This window comes from Lampetra fluviatilis, chromosome 46, assembly GCF_964198595.1.
Source record: "Lampetra fluviatilis chromosome 46, kcLamFluv1.1, whole genome shotgun sequence".
NCBI lineage: Eukaryota > Metazoa > Chordata > Hyperoartia > Petromyzontiformes > Petromyzontidae > Lampetra > Lampetra fluviatilis.
This window is the reverse complement of record NC_136320.1, coordinates 365699-386162: the sequence shown is the minus strand read 5'-3', so window position 1 is coordinate 386162 and position 20464 is coordinate 365699. Positions and strand designations below refer to the sequence as shown.

The 20464-nt window shown below is 53.2% G+C and overlaps 1 protein-coding gene across 1 annotated transcript in view; it reads left to right on the top strand.

Moving 5' to 3' along the window:
- Positions 1 to 19422, top strand: part of LOC144947571 (thromboxane A2 receptor-like) — a 51737-nt gene extending 32315 nt beyond the window's left edge. Inside the window, exons 2-4 of the mRNA XM_078876784.1 lie at positions 15101 to 15829; positions 16253 to 16495; positions 18766 to 19422. Coding sequence (XP_078732910.1) covers positions 15101 to 15829; positions 16253 to 16495; positions 18766 to 19245 — 1452 coding nt within the window. The 3' untranslated portion in view covers positions 19246 to 19422. The remainder of the gene's footprint in view (positions 1 to 15100; positions 15830 to 16252; positions 16496 to 18765) is intronic.
- The last annotated feature ends 1042 nt before the right edge of the window (positions 19423 to 20464 follow it).

Here is a 20464-nt window from a genome sequence, read left to right as displayed (position 1 = left end):
AAGTCACGTAGATAAAAATTTTAAATTAATAAAAGTAAAATAAAAAAAAATAAAAAAAATCACGACGTTTCGGAGGCAACACATTTTTATTTTATTTTTATTTTACTTTTATTAATTTTATTTTTTATTTTTTATCTACGTGACTTTACCGAGAAAACCTAAGAATAGGACTTCCATCATCACTTCTGGGTACTATCACCACCACCACCGCCACCTCCACCACCATCTCTGAACTCCACCAACACCTCCGCCACCAACCTCAGTGTCGTGGTTGATTGGCTCCCACTCCGTCATTGACAAGGCAACGGGTTTGCTGTGCGGGCTTTGCTCGTTCATTCAGAAGCGGAGAGAGAGAGAGATAATTATGTATTTGGCCGCTCCACGTACGTGCCAATGTCTGCATCGAATAAACGACGGTGAGAGAGGGTTTAGCAGCGCGTCGCGCGCGTCTCACTGTGATCTCGCTCTCCACCGCAAACCACGTGCAACTAACAACAACAGCATATGTTCATCATTTATTTATGTGTAAAAAAACATTTTAATGTGAGTGGACATTTGGGCGTGGAAAGAGAGCGAGAGGAAAAGCCTGCCGGATGCGTGTGTGGGGAGCGGTGGTGCAGCGGTTAGCGCTACGAACCCGGCCACCCGAGTTCGATTCCCGCTCACGACCAACATCAGTGACGATGATCATAACTGGTCATTGGCTTCCCCTCGGTCGGCTCAGCCTCAAATGAGTACCTAATGCGGTGTGTAAACATCGCCACTGGGGAGACAAAGGTGGCCGGGCGTGGTGTTGGGCAACCACCCCCTCGTGTGCCGTGCCGGCCTTCATAGGTGCTACTCGCTAACAGCACTTGCCCCTACAGTCTGTGAATGCTATACGGGGGATCTTTAGTGTATTTAAGGCGCGCTGTGCTACGAACCTGGCGACCCGAGTTCGATTCCCGCTCACGGCACAATCGACCCTGGGCCTCCCTTAGGTCGACTCAGCCTCAAATGAGTACCTGGTGCGGTGTGTAGTAAACATCGCCACTGGGGAGACAAAGGTGGCCGAGCGTGGTGCTGGCCACTCACAGCGCTTTCCTCTACAGTCTGGCAAGGCTACACGGGGCATCTTTGTCTGTATGAGTGCTCACTAACTGCAATATTCATAATGTCTATGTGCATTCTGTCAAGGTTCAAACTTGAGCTCGTTTCACGAGGTGAACACTCAAGAGGCGACGCAGCATGAGCCTCGCGTGCGCACGCGAACATCGATGCAAATAAAAACACGTTGCTTCGGAGTGGGCAGGTAGGAACTTGGTTGGACAGCGCATTCGTGCACGACAGATAAAGATGCACGACAGACATACAAATAATCCCTGGTGGGGAGTGTGGAACCTGTTGTTGCTACCTGTGTACAAGACAACTTGACTTGAGGTAGCCAGGCAGCCAGCCAGGTAGCCAGCCCCCTCAACTATCGGCCCCTCCCCCTTGCTTAGGCCCCTCCGCTGACCCCCCCCCCCATATCCTTAGGCCCCTCCCCTGACCCCCCTTCCCTTAGGCCCCTCACCTCTCCGTACCCGGCAGTCGTTCTCCACCAATCCAAGAGCTGTGTATAGGTTAGATATACTGTATATATTAATGCACGACAGGCAGTCAGACAGACAAATAATCCCTGGTGGGCAGTGTGGAACATTGTTCCTACCTGTATCACTCATCTGGCTTCATCTCATAGTAGACACATTCCTACACCTCCGTCTCATGTCGACCTGGGCAGGCCTCACTTAGCGCGACCTCGTACAACGCAGATTCGTTATAGCGCCCTTAGTCCTGAATTAACACGTACAACTGTGTGTATTACCTCGCTTACTTTACCCCAGGAAAGTCTCGCCGAGTCTCGAGACTCGTTTCCAGGAGGGTCCTGCCAAGTTATTTTTGTTCGCAGTAGGAAGGGTAGGTGGGGGGGGGGTGATGTTTGCGTTGTCTATTCCAATCGCGTAAATTTCTTCTCTGCCATCTCACGACATCTCAATTTGTATCCACATTTCTCTCATCTCACCGCATCTCCATCAACTCTGGGCATCTCACTATGGACCAGGCAGTAACCCCGCTGTGGTCTGCGCCCCTTCAACGGAGCAGCAGGAGGAACAGCAGCACCACACGAACTCTCTCTCTCTCTCTCTGTCGAAGCCCTCTCGTCGTGCCAGCAGCAGCACCACCTCCAACATTGGCATCGAGCTCCCGAACCCATGCCGCTGCTACTGCTGCTGCCACCATCACAGCAAGCATCGAATATAAACTCACCATGAGTTAAACAAAAAAATTTTGAATTAGTAATGCCTCGTGGCCTTCCCAGTAGACCACCAGCACGGGTCCTGGCCACTGACCACACCGCGTGTTCAGCCGGGGGGGGGGGTGGAGACGCTTTGTTTACGGGACGCAGAGTAAATATTAAGACTTTAGGACGGTGCACGACCCAGGCATCGACCTGCCCGCACGAGCGGTTTGCGAGATCGACGTCTGAGCTCTCGACGAATTCAACGGCAGGATATCTGGGCCGTGATTCCTATGTGTGGGGGTGTGTGTGCTGAACTTCTTTCGCACCGCACGTCAGCCCACACCGTGCTCATCGGAGGGTGCGTGGAGCACGAGCAGGAAGAGCGCCCGCGTGCTGCTCGCTGTGTCTCTGTCTGTGTGTGTGCAAGCTGCTGGGGGGCGGGGGGAGCGGTGGTGTTGGGGCGTCAGCGCGTTGCGCTACGAACCCGGCGGACACGAGGTTCGATTCCCGCTCGCGACCACTGAACGCTGATGCATCGCTGCACCGGTGCAGGGTCTTCACTGGGGAGACAAAGGTGGCCGCGCGTGGTTACTGACCACCCACTCGTCCCCTCGTGCGCAGGGCCGGCCTCCGTACTGACAGCACTTGCCCTGTGGAGGCAATACGGCGGATAATGGTCTCGGTGTGTATTTGTCTCGGTGTGTATTTGTCTCGGTGTGAATTTGTCTTGGTGTGTATTTGTCTTGGTGTGAATTTGTCTTGGTGTGAATTTGTCTTGGTGTGTATTTGTCTTGGTGTGAATTTGTCTTGGTGTGTATTTGTCTTGGTGTGTATTTGTCTTGGTGTGAATTTGTCTTGGTGTGTATTTGTCTTGTGTGTATTTGTCTTGGTGTGTATTTGTCTTGGTGTGAATTTGTCTTGGTGTGAATTTGTCTTGGTGTGAATTTGTCTTGGTGTGAATTTGCCTTGGTGTGAATTTGTCTTGATGTGTATTTGTCTTGGTGTGAATTTGTCTTGGTGTGTATTTGTCTTGGTGTGAATTTGTCTTGGTGTGTATTTGTCTTGGTGTGTATTTGTCTTGGTGTGTATTTGTCTTGGTGTGAATTTGTCTTGGTGTGTATTTGTCTTGGTGTGTATTTGTCTTGGTGTGTATTTGTCTTGGTGTGAATTTGTCTTGGTGTGAATTTGTCTTGGTGTGTATTTGTCTTGGTGTGAATTTGTCTTGGTGTGTATTTGTCTTGGTGTGAATTTGTCTTGGTATGTATTTGTCTTGGTGTGTATTTGTCTTGGTGTGAATTTGTCTTGGTGTGAATTTGTTTTGGTGTGTATTTGTCTTGGTGTGAATTTGTCTTGGTGTGTATTTGTCTTGGTGTGTATTTGTCTTGGTGTGAATTTGTCTTGGTGTGAATTTGTCTTGGTGTGAATTTGTCTTGGTGTGAATTTGTCTTGGTATGTATTTGTCTTGGTGTGTATTTGTCTTGGTGTGAGTTTGTCTTGGTGTGTATTTGTCTTGGTGTGTATTTGTCTTGGTGTGAATTTGTCTTGGTATGTATTTGTCTTGGTGTGTATTTGTCTTGGTGTGAATTTGTCTTGGTGTGTATTTGTCTTGGTGTGTATTTGTCTTGGTGTGCATTTGTTTTGGTGTGAATTTGTCTTGGTGTGAATTTGTCTTGGTGTGAATTTGTCTTGGTGTGAATTTGTCTTGGTGTGTATTTGTCTTGGTGTGTATTTGTCTTGGTGTGTATTTGTTTTGGTGTGAATTTGTCTTGGTGTGTATTTGTCTTGGTGTGAATTTGTCTTGGTGTGAATTTGTCTTGGTGTGTATTTGTCTTGGTGTGCATTTGTCTTGGTGTGTATTTGTCTTGGTGTGTATTTGTCTTGGTGTGAATTTGTCTTGGTGTGAATTTGTCTTCGTGTGAATTTGTCTTGGTGTGTATTTGTCTGGGTGTGTATTTGTCTTGGTGTGTATTTGTCTTGGTGTGAATTTGACTTGGTGTGTATTTGTCTTGGTGTGTATTTGTCTTGGTGTGAATTTGTCTTGGTGTGTATTTGTCTTGGTGTGTATTTGTCTTCGTGTGAATTTGTCTTGGTGTGAATTTGTCTTGGGGTGTATTTGTCTTGGTGTGTATTTGTCTTGGTGTGAATTTGTCTTGGTGTGAATTTATCTTGGTGTGAATCTGTCTTGGTGTGTATTTGTCTTGGTGTGAATTTGTCTTGGTGTGAATTTGTCTTGGCGTGTTTATCTTGGTGTGAATTTGTCTTGGTGTGAATCTGTCATGGTGTGTATTTGTCTTGGTGTGAATTTATCTTGGTGTGAATTTGTCTTGGTGTGAATTTGTCTTGGTGTGAATTTGTCTTGGTGTGAATCTGTCTTGGTGTGTATTTGTCTTGGTGTGAATTTATCTTGGTGTGAATTTGTCTTGGTGTGAATTTGTCTTGGTGTGAATCTGTCATGGTGTGTATTTGTCTTGGTGTGAATTTGTCTTGGTGTGTATTTGTCTTGGTGTGTATTTGTCTTGGTGTGAATTTGTCTTGGTGTGAATTTGTCTTGGTGTCAATTTGTCTTGGTGTGTATTTAGTCTTGGTGTGAATTTGTCTTGGTGTGTATTTGTCTTGGTGTGAATTTGTCTTGGTGTGAATTTGTCTTGGTATGAATTTTTATGTTTACGCATAGTCACTTTAAGATGTTTTCTTGTTCATGTTTTTGTTTTTTGTTTGTTGCGGTTGCACCCGATTCAAGAGCCGAATGGCTCACATGGCTATACCAAAGAAATTAAACTGAAATTCGCCTTGGTATGAATTTGTTATGGTACGTATTTGTCTTGGTATGTAGTTGTGGTGGGGAGCACCAGTGTGTGTGTGTGTGCTGCTTGCTGAACTTTGCCTGTGCTAATGGGAAGCAGAAGTGGAGTGGTGAGTGCGCTGCGTGACGAACCCGGTGACCCGAGTGGGACTTCAGCACCACCGCTATCACTACACCCATCACAACCACCACTACCACTACACCCACCACCACTACACCCATCACAACCACCACTACCACTACACCCACCAAACCATCACTACACTCACCACAACCACCACCACATCTACCACCCCCCACCACTACACCCACTACCCCCACCACTACACCCACCACAACCACCACTACACCCACCACCACTACACCCACCACCACTACACCCACCATAACCAACCCTACCACTACACCTATCTTTCGGTAAAGTCACGTAAACCGAAAAAAATATATAAATAATACAATAAAAATGCTAATTTGTAATAATTTAAATTAAAATAAATAGATTTAAATAATAAATTGAAAATAAGAAAATAAAAAAGCCGCAATAAAAAATAGTCCAATAAAAGTAAAAAATTAATTGAAAATAATAAAAGCAAAAAACCCACGACGTTTCGATCGCAACACAAGCGGTCTTCATCACTACCATTGACTATTTACAATATATTATTTTACTAGGTAAGGCCCACTGAGCTAAAGAGCTCTTTTCCAGGAGCAACGTGGACACAAATGATAGCTCAACGAAGTGGTTTATCACGTGGAAATGTAGAGCAGTAGCCAAATCCTCTCAACGCGTGATGTCGATTCTAAATGTGGAGGGGAAAACCGAAAGACCCGGAGAAACAATCCACGCGAGCACGGGGAGAGAGACACGCAAACTCCAAATATACAGCAGCAGGCGTCAGCGTCGGGATCGAACCCATGACTCCTGTATAGCAGGCGAGGTAGTTAACAACTCGTCACTTCGCTACACCCATCACAATCACCCCCACCACTACACCCACCACAATCACCACTATACCCACCACAACCACCACTACACCCACCACAACCACCCCTACCACTACACCCAGTACCCCTACCACTACACCCACCACCACTACACCCACCACAACCACCCCTACCACTACACCCACTACCCCTACCACTACACCCAACACAACCACCACTACACCCACCACCCCCACCACTACACCCACCACAACCACCACTACACCCACCACAACCACCACTACACCCACCACAACCACCGCTACATCCACCACCCCCACCACTACACCCACCACCCCACCACTACACTCACCACAACCACCACTACACCACCACCATGACACCCACCACAACCACCCCCACCACTACACCCACCACAACCACCACTACATCCACCACCCCCACCACTACACACACCACAACCACCACTACACCACCACCATGACACCCACCACAACCACCCCCACCACTACACCCACCACAACCACCCCCACCACTACACCCACCACAACCACCCCCACCACTACACCCACCACAACCACCCCCACCACTACACCCACGACAACCACCCCCACCACTACACCCACCACAATCACCCCCACCACTACACCCACCACAACCACCCCCACCACTACACCCACCACATCCACCCCCACCACTACACCCACCACATCCACCCCCACCACTACACCCACCAACCCCACCACTACACCCACCACAACCACCCACACCACTACACCCACCAACCCCACCACTACACCCACCACAACCACCCCCACCACTACACCCACCACAACCACCCCCACCACTACACCCACCAACCCCACCACTACACCCACCACAACCACCCACACCACTACACCCACCAACCCCACCACTACACCCACCACAACCACCCCCACCACTACACCCACCACAACCACCCCCACCACTACACCCACCACAACCACCCCCACCACTACACCCACCACAACCACCCCCACCACTACACCCACCACATCCACCCCCACCACTACACCCACCACAACCACCCCCACCACTACACCCACCAACCCCACCACTACACCCACCACAACCACCCCCACCACTACACCCACCACAACCACCCCCACCACTACACCCACCACAACCACCCCCACCACTTCACCCACCACAACCACCCCCACCACTACACCCACCAACCCCACCACTACACCCACCACAACCACCCCCACCACTACACCCACCACAACCACCCCCACCACTACACCCACCACAACCACCCCCACCACTACACCCACCACAACCACCCCCACCACTACACCCACCACAACCACCCCCACCACTACACCCACCACAACCACCCCCACCACTACACCCACCACAACCACCCCCACCACTTCACCCACCACAACCACCCCCACCACTACACCCACCAACCCCACCACTACACCCACCACAACCACCCCCACCACTACACCCACCACAACCACCCCCACCACTACACCCACCAACCCCACCACTACACCCACCACAACCACCCCCACCACTACACCCACCACAACCACCCCCACCACTACACCCACCACAACCACCCCCACCACTTCACCCACCACAACCACCCCCACCACTACACCCACCAACCCCACCACTACACCCACCACAACCACCCCCACCACTACACCCACCACAACCACCCCCACCACTACACCCACCACAACCACCCCCACCACTACACCCACCACAACCACCCCCACCACTACACCCACCACAACCACCCCCACCACTACACCCACCACAACCACCCCCACCACTACACCCACCACAACCACCCCCACCACTTCACCCACCACAACCACCCCCACCACTACACCCACCAACCCCACCACTACACCCACCACAACCACCCCCACCACTACACCCACCACAACCACCCCCACCACTACACCCACCACAACCACCCCCACCACTACACCCACCACAACCACCCCCACCACTACACCCACCACAACCACCCCCACCACTTCACCCACCACAACCACCTTCACCACTACACCCACCAACCCCACCACTACACCCACCACAACCACCCCCACCACTACACCCACCACAACCACCCCCACCACTACACCCACCACAACCACCCCCACCACTACACCCACCACAACCACCCCCACCACTACACCCACCACAACCACCCCCACCACTTCACCCACCACAACCACCCCCACCACTACACCCACCAACCCCACCACTACACCCACCACAACCACCCCCACCACTACACCCACCAACCCCACCACTACACCCACCACAACCACCCCCACCACTACACCCACCACAACCACCCCCACCACTACACCCACCACAACCACCCCCACCACTACACCCACCACAACCACCCCCACCACTTCACCCACCACAACCACCCCCACCACTACACCCACCAACCCCACCACTACACCCACCACAACCACCCCCACCACTACACCCACCAACCCCACCACTACACCCACCACAACCACCCCCACCACTACACCCACCAACCCCACCACTACACCCACCACAACCACCCCCACCACTACACCCACCACAACCACCCCCACCACTACACCCACCACAACCACCCCCACCACTTCACCCACCACAACCACCCCCACCACTTCACCCACCACAACCACCCCCACCACTACACCCACCAACCCCACCACTACACCCACCACAACCACCCCCACCACTACACCCACCAACCCCACCACTACACCCACCACAACCACCCCCACCACTACACCCACCAACCCCACCACTACACCCACCACAACCACCCCCACCACTACACCCACCACAACCACCCCCACCACTACACCCACCACAACCACCCCCACCACTACACCCACCACAACCACCCCCACCACTTCACCCACCACAACCACCCCCACCACTACACCCACCAACCCCACCACTACACCCACCACAACCACCCCCACCACTACACCCACCAACCCCACCACTACACCCACCACAACCACCCCCACCACTACACCCACCACCCCCACCACTACACCCACCACAACCACCCCCACCACTACACCCACCAACCCCACCACTACACCCACCACAACCACCCCCACCACTACACCCACCAACCCCACCACTACACCCACCACAACCACCCCCACCACTACACCCACCAACCCCACCACTACACCCACCACAACCACCCCCACCACTACACCCACCACAACCACCCCCACCACTACACCCACCAACCCCACCACTACACCCACCACAACCACCCCCTACCCTCCGCGTCGCCCTCGCCTCCCCTGCTCCGTGTGGGGGAGGGTGGGAGGGAGTTCCTGGGCTGGATCCGGTCCCCGCCTCTCCGCTCCACTCGGAGGAGCCGAGTGGAGCTCTCGCTCGAGGGAGAGATGACGAGGAGCGTGGGCGAGGTAGGTAATGTTCGAGGCGAGTTCACGCGTAAAGGTTTACCGTGCACACACGACAATTGATAAACGTACGTGCGTAGACACAAACACACATATATACACAGTGCCGGATGAAACTAGTGCGGGGTCTGTAGCATATGTTATAAAGGGGTCCTAAATAAAAAAAACATAAATATTAAAACACTAATGTTTAACTTGGATAGTAAAGTAATTGTATTTTTTGCTATACAGCCACCGATAATACGACAAATCACTAACCTTAAACACCCAGTCGTTCGAAAAGTTGAAGGCGGTATAGTACTTTAGTAATAGAGCAAGTGCAGAATCACTGTTACTGGAATTGATGGCTTAAAATAATTTAGCGCGGGGCCCTTGAAGGTGCGGAGCCCGTAGCTAATACATATGTAGCTACTTTTGCTATTAGGATAATCCGGCACTACATATACACACGTAACAAGATGCGTACACACACATCGCACGCTTTCAGACGCGCTTCTGCGGCCGTCTGGAACGCTCTTCCTTCTGTTGCTAGGAGGCCACTGGAGCTATTCACTTTTAAATCATCGTCGATAATTATATATTGACAAAGTCATTTCTTTTGAACCGCTTATTGCGTTTAGTGTGTTGTCCTTCCCCGTATTAGCACGGTCTGCTACGTACGGTGCGAACAAAGTTCAACACACTTACGTCCGTACACAGAGAGACACGTACATAATAGAATCGTATGTACAGATGGTGTGGATTTGCTCTTCACCACACCGGTGTGCTGTACTAGTGACCAATTGGCGTGTTTTGTTACCGTGACGAACCCTTACTAATAGTGCTGTGTCGGGTGGTGGCGGGTTTAACGACACATTTACGCGATCTAACAAAAAAAAAAACGCCTGTATTATAGATATACGTATACACATGAACATACACCCGTATACATACACAGACGCATAGACATACATAGAACTATATACATATGCATGTTTGCAGATACGCACATGCAGATACATCGTATACAAATACATAGACTTTGATGCATACACACACGAATACTCATATACACACATACATAGATACGTATACACGGATACATAAACGTATACGCGTACGCGCTTGGGTTGAAAAACTAAAAAAAAATCCGTGGTTTTTTTGCACGACTGGTAACCGGATGAACGCCCCGTTCTACCCCATAACGCGGAGCACGTGGTACACACGCACACACATGGCTCCCACGTGGTACACGGGCGGCTCCCACGTGGTACACGCACACATGTGGCCCATGCGTGGTACCACATGGCTGCAGGGTTTGGTGGTACATGTTGTTTATGTCGTTTATTGTGAAAATTCGGTCACAGTTCCTATGATCACTGTTACATTGCTTTTATGGCTTTATTTTGGTGATTTCGAAAAGTTTTTTGGTTTGGCCATGTTTGTTTGTTGTAGTACGGTACTAGACTGATGGCCTTAATCTAAGTTGTCTTGTGCTTGTTGTTGTTGTTGTTTGACTTGCATCTCACTGGGGTTTTTGCACACAGCGTTGGTGTACGGTGCTTTTTTCTGGAATTTTTGCTGTTTTTCCCCCCTGGATTTTCTGTTTGCACTTAGTCACATAGTCACTTTGAGATGTTTTCTTGTTTATGTTTTTTGTTTGTTGCTGTTGCACCCGATTCAAGAGCCGAATAGCTAACGGGGCTATACCTAATAAATGAACTTGAACCACGCTTGATACACACGCACACCGATATCCCAAACGTAATTTGGATCGGCTTTGGTAACGCAGACGGCGCTAATCGCCGAGCGCGTCACGTCGGGACGTGTTTAACAATCATCGGGCGTGTGCAGCGTTCGAGGGGGTTTCGTTCATTTAAAATTTTAATAGGGGATGGGGGCGGGGGGGGTATATGAAATTGGTAAACGTGGAACCGAGCGTGATGGTGGGGGGGGGGGGGGTTCGCAAGACCTGGAGAACCCTGGCCGTGAGAAAAAAAACTTTAATCTCCAGGAGCGGCAGTCGAAACAGTGGAGCAAGTTTCTTTAAATTCGGGGTGAGTGGTGAGCCGCCTTTGTCTCCCGAGCGCTGATGTTTACACATCGTGTCAGTCGAGGCGTAGACCGAGAGGAAAACGCCCTGAACCGGTCTAGATATTCGCCACCAATCATCGTGATTCTTTGGTCGTGGGCAGGAATCGAACCCGGGTCGCCGGGTTCGTAGCGCAGCGCGCTAACCGCTACACTACCGCTCCCCACACACAATCGCATAAAAACACGTTATACACACACACGTGTACATGCACACACACAAGGCCTGCTGATTGTTTAAAGGGCAGCATATTAATTATACACACACACACGCGTGTGTGTAATCATGGAATAGTCCGAATCCACATGCGCGCATGAGCTGGTTACAATTTAAGTGAAAAAATAAAATGATTTTATACAAAACATATGATCGCGTGACCCCAAAAGAACCCAATTTCGACTGATCTCAGAAGCTTAGCGAGGCTGGGCCTGGATAGCGCTCGGGATGGGCTAACTGCCGTGCGTGACAAACACAACTCAGGAAGGCCCATTGCCCGAAACGTCGCCTGTTATAGATTAACGTTCAAGGCCACGGCAGACGCCGCTCTTGGGGGTCAAATGGAGGGGGGCCTCTGTGTTCAATAGACCCCCCCACCCCCCCAACCCACCCCACTGGCGTTCGTGTTCGTCTTGTGTCCTGTGCGGGTGTCGAATTCCACGTTCGCCCGTGGCAAGTCTCGGGGCACCCTTCACTTGTGTAGAGTCAGATGCCTCCTATTGTGCTCCCTCCCTCCCTCTCTCTCCTCCAAGTGGTGCCCATGACGGCGATGCCACGCGGTGGTGGTGGTGGTGGTGATTAAAGATGGTGATTATATTGGTCATCATGATTGTCGTGGTGATGATGTTTTTTATGAGGTTGGAGAGTGCGTGGATTGGAGTGGAGTGAGATGAGAGGTAGGAGAGTGCGTGTGGAGGGGAGTGGAGTGAGATGAGAGGTAGGAGAGTGCGTGTGGAGGGGAGTGGAGTGAGATGAGAGGGCAGAGGTAGGAGACTGGGTAGAGGGGAGTGGAGTGAGATGAGAGGGGAGAGGTAGGAGCGGGGAGAGGTAAGAGAGTGCGTGGAGGGGAGTAGAGTGAGAGGTAGGAGAGTGTGTGGAGAGCAGTGGAGTGAGATGAGAAGGAGAGGTAGGAGAGTGCGTGGAGGGGAGTAGAGTGAGATGAGAGGGGAGAGGTAGGAGGAGAGTGTTATGAGATTGGGATCCCGTGGAGTGAGGGATGGGAGCGATGCGGTCACGTGGTCTTGTTGACAGGCGTGAGTGACTTCTGCTTCTGCTGCTGAGTTGAAGCCGCGCGTCATCTCCCCGTAGTCCGGTCCCATTTCGGCGTCGGTGCCACGACTGTGAACGTCGAAGGGAAACTCTATCCCGTGCCTCTATCCCGTGCCTCTGGGAGTGTTAAGTGCTGCTGGTGAGAGTCGGGCTCCACGTAATTTCTGAATCAAATGCGGTTGTTTTTCCCTTCCATTTTCACACCGACGGCGGTGGTGCTGCTGCTGTTGCTGGAAAAAAAATGACCAAAATGATGTCTGCAGTCTCTGGAATATACGACGCCCCTTTCCCCCACTCTGCATTATAAAGTAAAAGTTGAGGGCTGCGTCTTATAATCCGGTCGCTGTGCGCGCGTGCGTGAGTGAGGTCAGGTTTGTATTACTCGACTAACAGCCTTGAGCATAAGCACGTCTTCTTGGGGGGTGGCAATTTATTTATGTCCCCCATTAAAAAAATAATTATGTCAGCGTAAGTCAGCTTGGAATATTTGTCATGAATACGTGAGATCCGGTGGTCACCTTGTGGGATTTGCCAACGTAAATATAACAAGCCGAGGAGTCCGAACTTTTGGGCCACCCTGTGTGTAACATCACGTTTCACTCACACAAGAGGTGTCGCTGCTCACCCCCCCCCCCCGCCCCACCCCTACCATTTCAAGGCCTTCAAGCCACAGACAGACATTCCACGTTCCTATGACGGGGGCTGTGTATGCCTAACGAAACTTCCATTGCAGCCACGTGACCACCCCGACCCCCTCTCTCTCTCACTCTCATTGCAGGACTTTTCGACCGCTGGGACGCGCGTGGCTTCTGTCATCGCGAAACCAGATAGGCCACAAACAAAAAAAACACTTCAACGGATTCTCAACCCACCAGCGGATGAAGGCATTTCTCCGGTATTTCTGTGAAAAAACATTTTTAACAACACACACGGAGGGGGGTGGGGGGGGTGAAACATCCTCGGTGGTGGTGGCGTTTGGTGGTCACGATGGCTCTGGGCTGAGTTTGTAAGTTATTTTGTTGCAGCAAGCCGTCGCTCGAGCCCCGATCGCGTCAAAGTCCCTGGCGAAGTCTTCACGAGAATAGAGACGCCAGAGAGAAAGAGAGAGAGTCAGAACCGGCAGCGTACAATATCTCCCCACTGAGTTAAAGCCCACTTCGCTAAGGCGCTCTTTTATCGAGGGCAGAGGAGGGGCGTGCGGGAATTCACACGCCCCGTCCGTCGTCACCATTCAAGCTCCGCGCTCGATGCGTTTTGCTTCTTTAAATTTTGATATTTTTTTCTAAGTCGCCGGTTCGCTGAGCGCAGAGCCCAGAGAGGCCCCGAAAGAAAGAAAAAAATCGCCAAGCGCCCAGCGACAATCACAGCACGCTCGAAGGTGCAGGAAGACCCCGCTGGGCGGACCGTCTGCTCGTTCAACGACTTCGTGTCAGACCGTGCACGCGCGTTCACTCCTGGAACGCGTCCAAACGTCCTCCAACGCCCGACATCTGCGTGACGATCACACGCCAACAAAAAAAACCTGCGCCTGCTACGACTATATACACACACACACGCATACATCTCTCTCACTCTCGCTGTGTAAACCGAAACACGTGAAAGTCGATACGCTATTGGCAACTGACCGGCTCGCTCTGCGTATCAAGCGTTGGGGTCGACCCGACGCTTGTAGGCCTCTGGGCTACAGCTACTGTGAGGGCCCCCAGTAATGTTCTCAAAAGGAAAACAAAGTTAAAGAAAATGTAAATTGATTTTGACAAGGCTAACAACAAATAAAATTCAACATTTACAAGCGAAATCACTTTTCACTTCATCTGTGGAGGCCCTCCGGCTGATGGAGGCCCCTGGGCTGCGGACGTTTTAAAGTTGATGGACCGAGACCCGACGACCGAGCGGTGTTTGTCCTCGGAGGTCCACGTGGCACCGAGGATTGTTTTTTTTTCTAAAATAAATTGAACTTTACCGAACTGCAACCACGTATCCTACGGTCGGCCAGAGCCGGCGTCCGTCACTTGGTGATGGCGCAGGAGGAAGGGATCACTGCGTAGGGAGCGTCCGGCCGTTTGCCTTCCGACGATCTGCCCTCCCGTTGTCACATACTCCGTCGGTACCCGGCTCATGAATATTGGGGCCTCAATAAACGAGGCACCTCCTTAATCACCAGGACCTGTTGGCCTTCATCACCAGCATCTCCTGACCTCCTTCATTACCAACATCTCCTTCATCAATATTGAAACGGTCTCGTGACAGTGCGACCTCTCCGTCAATACCGGGAGCCTGCTCACCAGACACCGCCAACCTTCACCCTCGCCGCTCTCCGCCACCGTAACCTCGCCATGGCCCTCGCGGCGGCCGACAACGCGGCCGCCGCCGCCGGCGCCACGGCCTTCTCGCTGCCGGGGGTCCTCTTCAACGCGAGCGGCGCTCCGACGGCGTCGGCGATGGAGAACGCAACGGCGTCGGCGTCGCCCTCCTGCGCCGCCAAGTCGACGCCAAACCGCACCTCGCCCTGGTACTCGGCGATCTTCACCGCCGCGGGGCTCGCCTCCAACATCTTCGCCCTCGTCGTGGTGGCGAGGGCGGCGCGCCGCACGCGCAGCCGCTCGCGCGGCGCCTTCCTCGCCGTGGTCACGGGCCTCGTCGCCACCGACCTCGCCGGGCTGGCGGTCACGGGCGCCGTCGTCGTGAGCATGCACGCGCTCGACCTCGAGTGGACGAGGGTGGACCCCCGGCGCCACCTCTGCCGCTTCTTCGGCGGCTGCATGGTGTTCTTCGGCCTGTCGCCCCTGCTGCTGGGCTGCGCCATGGCGGTCGAGCGTCGCCTCGGCATCGCGCGGCCGCTCGTCCACGCCGCCGTCGTGACGCGGCGCGGGGCCGGCGCGGCCGTGCTCGCCGCCTGGGCCCTCGCGCTCGCCGTGGCGGTGGCGCCCGCCGCCGGCCTCGGCTCCTACTCGGTGCAGTGGCCGGGCTCGTGGTGCTTCCTCGCGACAGAGGGGGCGGACGGAGGCGTCCTGCAGGTCGGTGCCCGGGTCAGCGGGCGGCTCCGGTTGGCACGGTTGGCTAACGTACGGTGCAAAAGAAGGCAGTTTGTCGGATATATCATATAATGTTGAACTTCTTTCGTACGTAGCCAACCGTGCTCATCGGAGAGGTGCGGGGGCAGGACAGCAAACTGAACACAAAACGCAGTTCTAAAGAAATGAGTTTGTCCATCTAGATGATGGTTTAAAAGTGCATAGCTCCAGCGGCTTCCTAATATCTTTGTTCGGTGGCTTAGACAAAAGCTGCCGCCGCTGCCGCTGCTGCTGCGAGGATGATCAGAGTCGGCGTGATGATGTTTCACAGCTCCTTGACGATCATCACCATCGTCAGAACATCAGCGAAGCGTCATTCGCGTTGCGTTGTTCCCCACCCCCTCCCCGATCCCCCACTGCGGCCAGCCGGCGCACGCGGCCGGCGCCGTCGTGTTCTCCCTCCTGGGTCTCGTGTCCCTCGCCGCCTCCCACCTCTTCAACAGCACCACGGTGCTCACGCTGGTGCGAGCTCGCCGCTGCGGCGGTGCCGGTGCCGGGGCCGCGGCCGGCGCTCGGAGGCGGCACCGCGCCAACAAGCACGAGTTGGAGATGGTGGTGCAGCTGCTGGGCATCATGGTGATCGCCACCGTGTGCTGGACTCCGCTGCTGGTGAGAGACGGGCCCCTCGGTTCGTTGGGGACTTCGGGGGGAGCGGTGGCGGTGTTGTTGTTGTCGAGGTTCAATTTCTCGCCGAGTATTTTCCGCGCTCTCTGTGTCGCCTGCTGGGAGAGACTGCGGTGAGTGGCAACTTGACAAAGCGGTGGCCACAGTCGTCGCGAGAGGGTCGCACTCGGCGAATTGTGCCGGGCTGCGGAAATATTGTAGGGGTTCAATCTCGATTTGAAGCTTTCGTGACTGCAGGGATCCATACTCTTTGGTTCTTTCGGTAAAGTCACGTAGGTAGAAAATGAAACAAATCACAACGTTTCTATTGCAACACAAGCAAGCAATCATAAAAACAAACAGATAAAATGTCCACTTCTGATTGGAAAACCACAGCAAAAAAAATTATTGCTGTGGTTTTCCCACCTGATGATGATTGCTTGTGTTGCAATCGAAACGTCGTGATTTTATTTATTTTATACCTACGTGACTTTACCGAAAGAACCAAAGAGTATTGTAGGGGTTGCTGAGCCGAGCGGACCCCGGTTTAGTGGTCGTGGTCTCTCTGTCATTTGTTGTCTTCGTTTTAATTTGCGTGGTTTTTTCTTTTTGTCACTAATTCATCGCGATATTCATCATCTTCATTGTCAGTCGTCGCTCTCGTCATTTCCTCACGGTCGTCGTCGTCGTCGTCGTTATGACGATCCAGTCCGGGTTTTCTTCACGCGGCCACGTGACCCCTGCTCCGTCATCAGAGCCTCTCGTTCGCGGTGGAGAATGACTCTTCGCTCGCGGTGCGACCCTCGTTTTGGTTCCCGATCCGGTATTCATGGACAAAAAAGCCACAACTGGGAAAGCCCGAACTGGAGATTTTTTTTATCGTGATAACAAACAATTCATAATTTACAGCCCCACCACCTCCACCAGCAGCAGGCATCGTGTAATTTATTGAATTCACAAAGAGACCCATAGACTCGCACACAGACCCATAGATTCACACACAGACCCATAGACTCACACACAGACCCATAGACTCACACACAGACCCATAGACTCACATACAGACCCATAGACCCACACACAGACCCATAGACTCACATAGAGACGTATCAACTCACGCAGAGACCCACATAACCATACAGGAACCCATAGACTCACACACAGACCCATAGACTCACACAGATAGCTATAGATCTGCCCGGTTGGCTACGTACGAAAGAAGTTCAACATGCATACAATGCTGCTGAGGTTTATTTTCTTTTGTCACGTGGAGGAAAAGATTAAAGTTGTATTTATTTTTACCAGGCTGAGAGCTCCAGAGACCTAGATAGAAGAGACCCATTTGCAAGAGTGGCCCGGCTCACCAAAATAACAAAAGCAAAACACGCGAAAGTAAATTGCAGCAATTAAGTAAATAGGAGGCGGATGGCCCGCTTTATTTATTGTATCCGAATAATGACGACGATAATTAGTACTTGTAGCGCACCGCGCCCGCACGCCATTCGATCCTCTCGCAGAGAGGGAGCGAGGGGCACGAAGAGGAACTGCAGCAATGCGGTGAGCCCGGCACCAGGTTCACACTGCGAGCTCTGCGATCCTCTATCTATATTAAGTTGTTACCGGACACTTAACGAGTGCTTACATGCGGGAGGAGAGCAGAGCAGCCGCAGCGTGCGAGGGGGCAACACTCGATCCCATACAAAAGGCACTGGTGATATCAGTTAACACTTTGCTGTAGACGGATTCTTCCTAGCGAGAGCTCTCCATCGACGGCCACAGGAAGGGAGCGTCACCAACCCTCGATGCCTCCACAGCTTCTGGTTTAGAGGCCACGTGCATAGCCACCACCACCGCCACCGCAGCCACCCACCACCAACACCACCGCCACCATCGCCACCACCACCACCAACATACCAATACCCGCCATTCGCCACTAAGTGACGGTGACGTCACCACGGCGCCTGTGCCAGGCCAGGTGCACCTTGAGGCTACCACGTGAAGTGTCGAAGTCCCACTGCTGACAGGAGGTCTCGGGACAGACCCTCCAGGTGCAATGGGTCGGCCGACCGAGATGACCGGTAGATGCACCACCAGCTGTACCGCCCTCCTGTGCCAACTCCACCACCACTACCACCGCCGCTACCACCGCCGCTACCACCACCACTACCACCACCGCCACCACCACCACAGCCACCCCACGGCAACTCTCGAAGCTCTCACTGGTGGCGTTCCCCTCCATCCTCGTTTCTCTCCCCCCACCCCACCCCCTCCTCCAGGTGTTCATCGCCAACATCGCGCTCAAGAGCAGCCTCATACCGGCCGAGCGCCACTGTAGCACGCTCATCCTGGGCATCCGCATGGCGACCTGGAACCAGATCCTCGACCCCTGGGTCTACATCTTGTTCCGCCGCTCCGTCATGCTGAGGCTGTGCCCCGGTTTGGGTGGCGGCGCCGGCGGCGGCGGCGGCGGCACCGCAGCCTCGTCCGTCCGGAGCGCGTCAGCGGCGTCCGTGTCGATGGCGGTCTACGGCGCCGCGCTTCGCACCGCCGCCTCCGTGAAAGGCGCGCCGGAGGGCGCGGCGGTGGCCGTGGTCACCACGCCTCGGGGCCGAGCGGCCGTGATGGCCGCGGTGAACGGGGGAGGACGCGGAGGAGGAGGCGGTGGTGGTGGTGGAGATACGGGAGGTCGACGAGACGGTGGAGATGGAAGAGGAGATGGAGGAGGAGGAGAAACAGAGGAGGAGAGTCGCTTGTGAACGCAGTCGCCCCTCGGCGCGTGCCGACTGTGGCCGTGATGAATGCCGGTGCAGGGAGATGAGGTGGGGTTGGAGGAGGATGAGCAGGAGGAGACATCGTGGGAACAGGAGACTGTGCGGCCAGGCCTCGTCAATGGGCAAAGAAAGATGGAAGAGAATCATAACATTGGAACCTCTTCTCCATTGCCAATTGTACCTCTTCATTTTTTTTTATCGAGATTGAAAACGAATTTCTTTAGAAACTACTTGTAGTGTGTTTAGTTTGTTGTCCTTCCCCCCGCACCTCCGATTAGCGCGGCTGGCTACGCACGGTGCAGAAGAAGTTCAACATACAGTGTGCATCAATTATAGAATTATCTTCCTCTCCTTGCCTGCCCTCGCCTCTGCACGTCTTCCCGTCCCTCCCCGCATCCCTTCCGTGATCCCTAGGCACCCCCTCTATCTCGGTCACTCATTCCTCAACCCTCGCAGCACTACCCCTGCCATCTAAACTCAAAATCATTATGTTCTGTATAGCGCCTTGGGCGAAGGCGCATCCATCAAAAAAAATATATTGATATATGTAAAATATAAAAATGTGATTATAAACTGCACAAACTCCCCCCGCTGTTGCCACCACCCGCTCCCTTCACCCCGAGGAGCTCACGTGCTCCACCTACGAGCCCGTGATTTAGATGGCGCCATGGCAGTGAGTTACGGGGTTTGTTATTTAAATCACGGCCCAAGGCGGGGCCTCTGTGCATGTCCAGCGTAGGGGTTGTGGCAACCACCACAGCGTGTTCGGTGCGAAGGCGACCTCGGTCGATGAAGTTTGGCGTTTGTGGCACGTGACGCAGTAGCCACCGTGCAGAGCGAGAGGTGGAGAGCGTGTTGGAGAGCCCTCCCCTGGGGTGCACGGCCAATCGGGGCGACTGCCCCGGGCCCCACGCTTTGGGGGGGGGGGTGCCCCGCTCTTCAAGGTCAAGGTGTCAGATGTAATCTCACTCCCCGCCTCCCTCTCTCCTGTACTCTTTAGCCATTTGTGCCTCTCTACCTCGCTCTCTCCCTTCCTCCATTCTTTCCTCGTCCCCGCCCCCACTCCGCCTTTCCGGAGACGACCACCAGAGTTTGAAAAATAAACACCACAACAGTGTCTTGTGTTCGTGACCTTCCTTCCCCCTCCTCCGTCTGCTCTCCCCTGGCTCTGTAACATCTCGAGATGGCCGTTGACGCTGAGCCG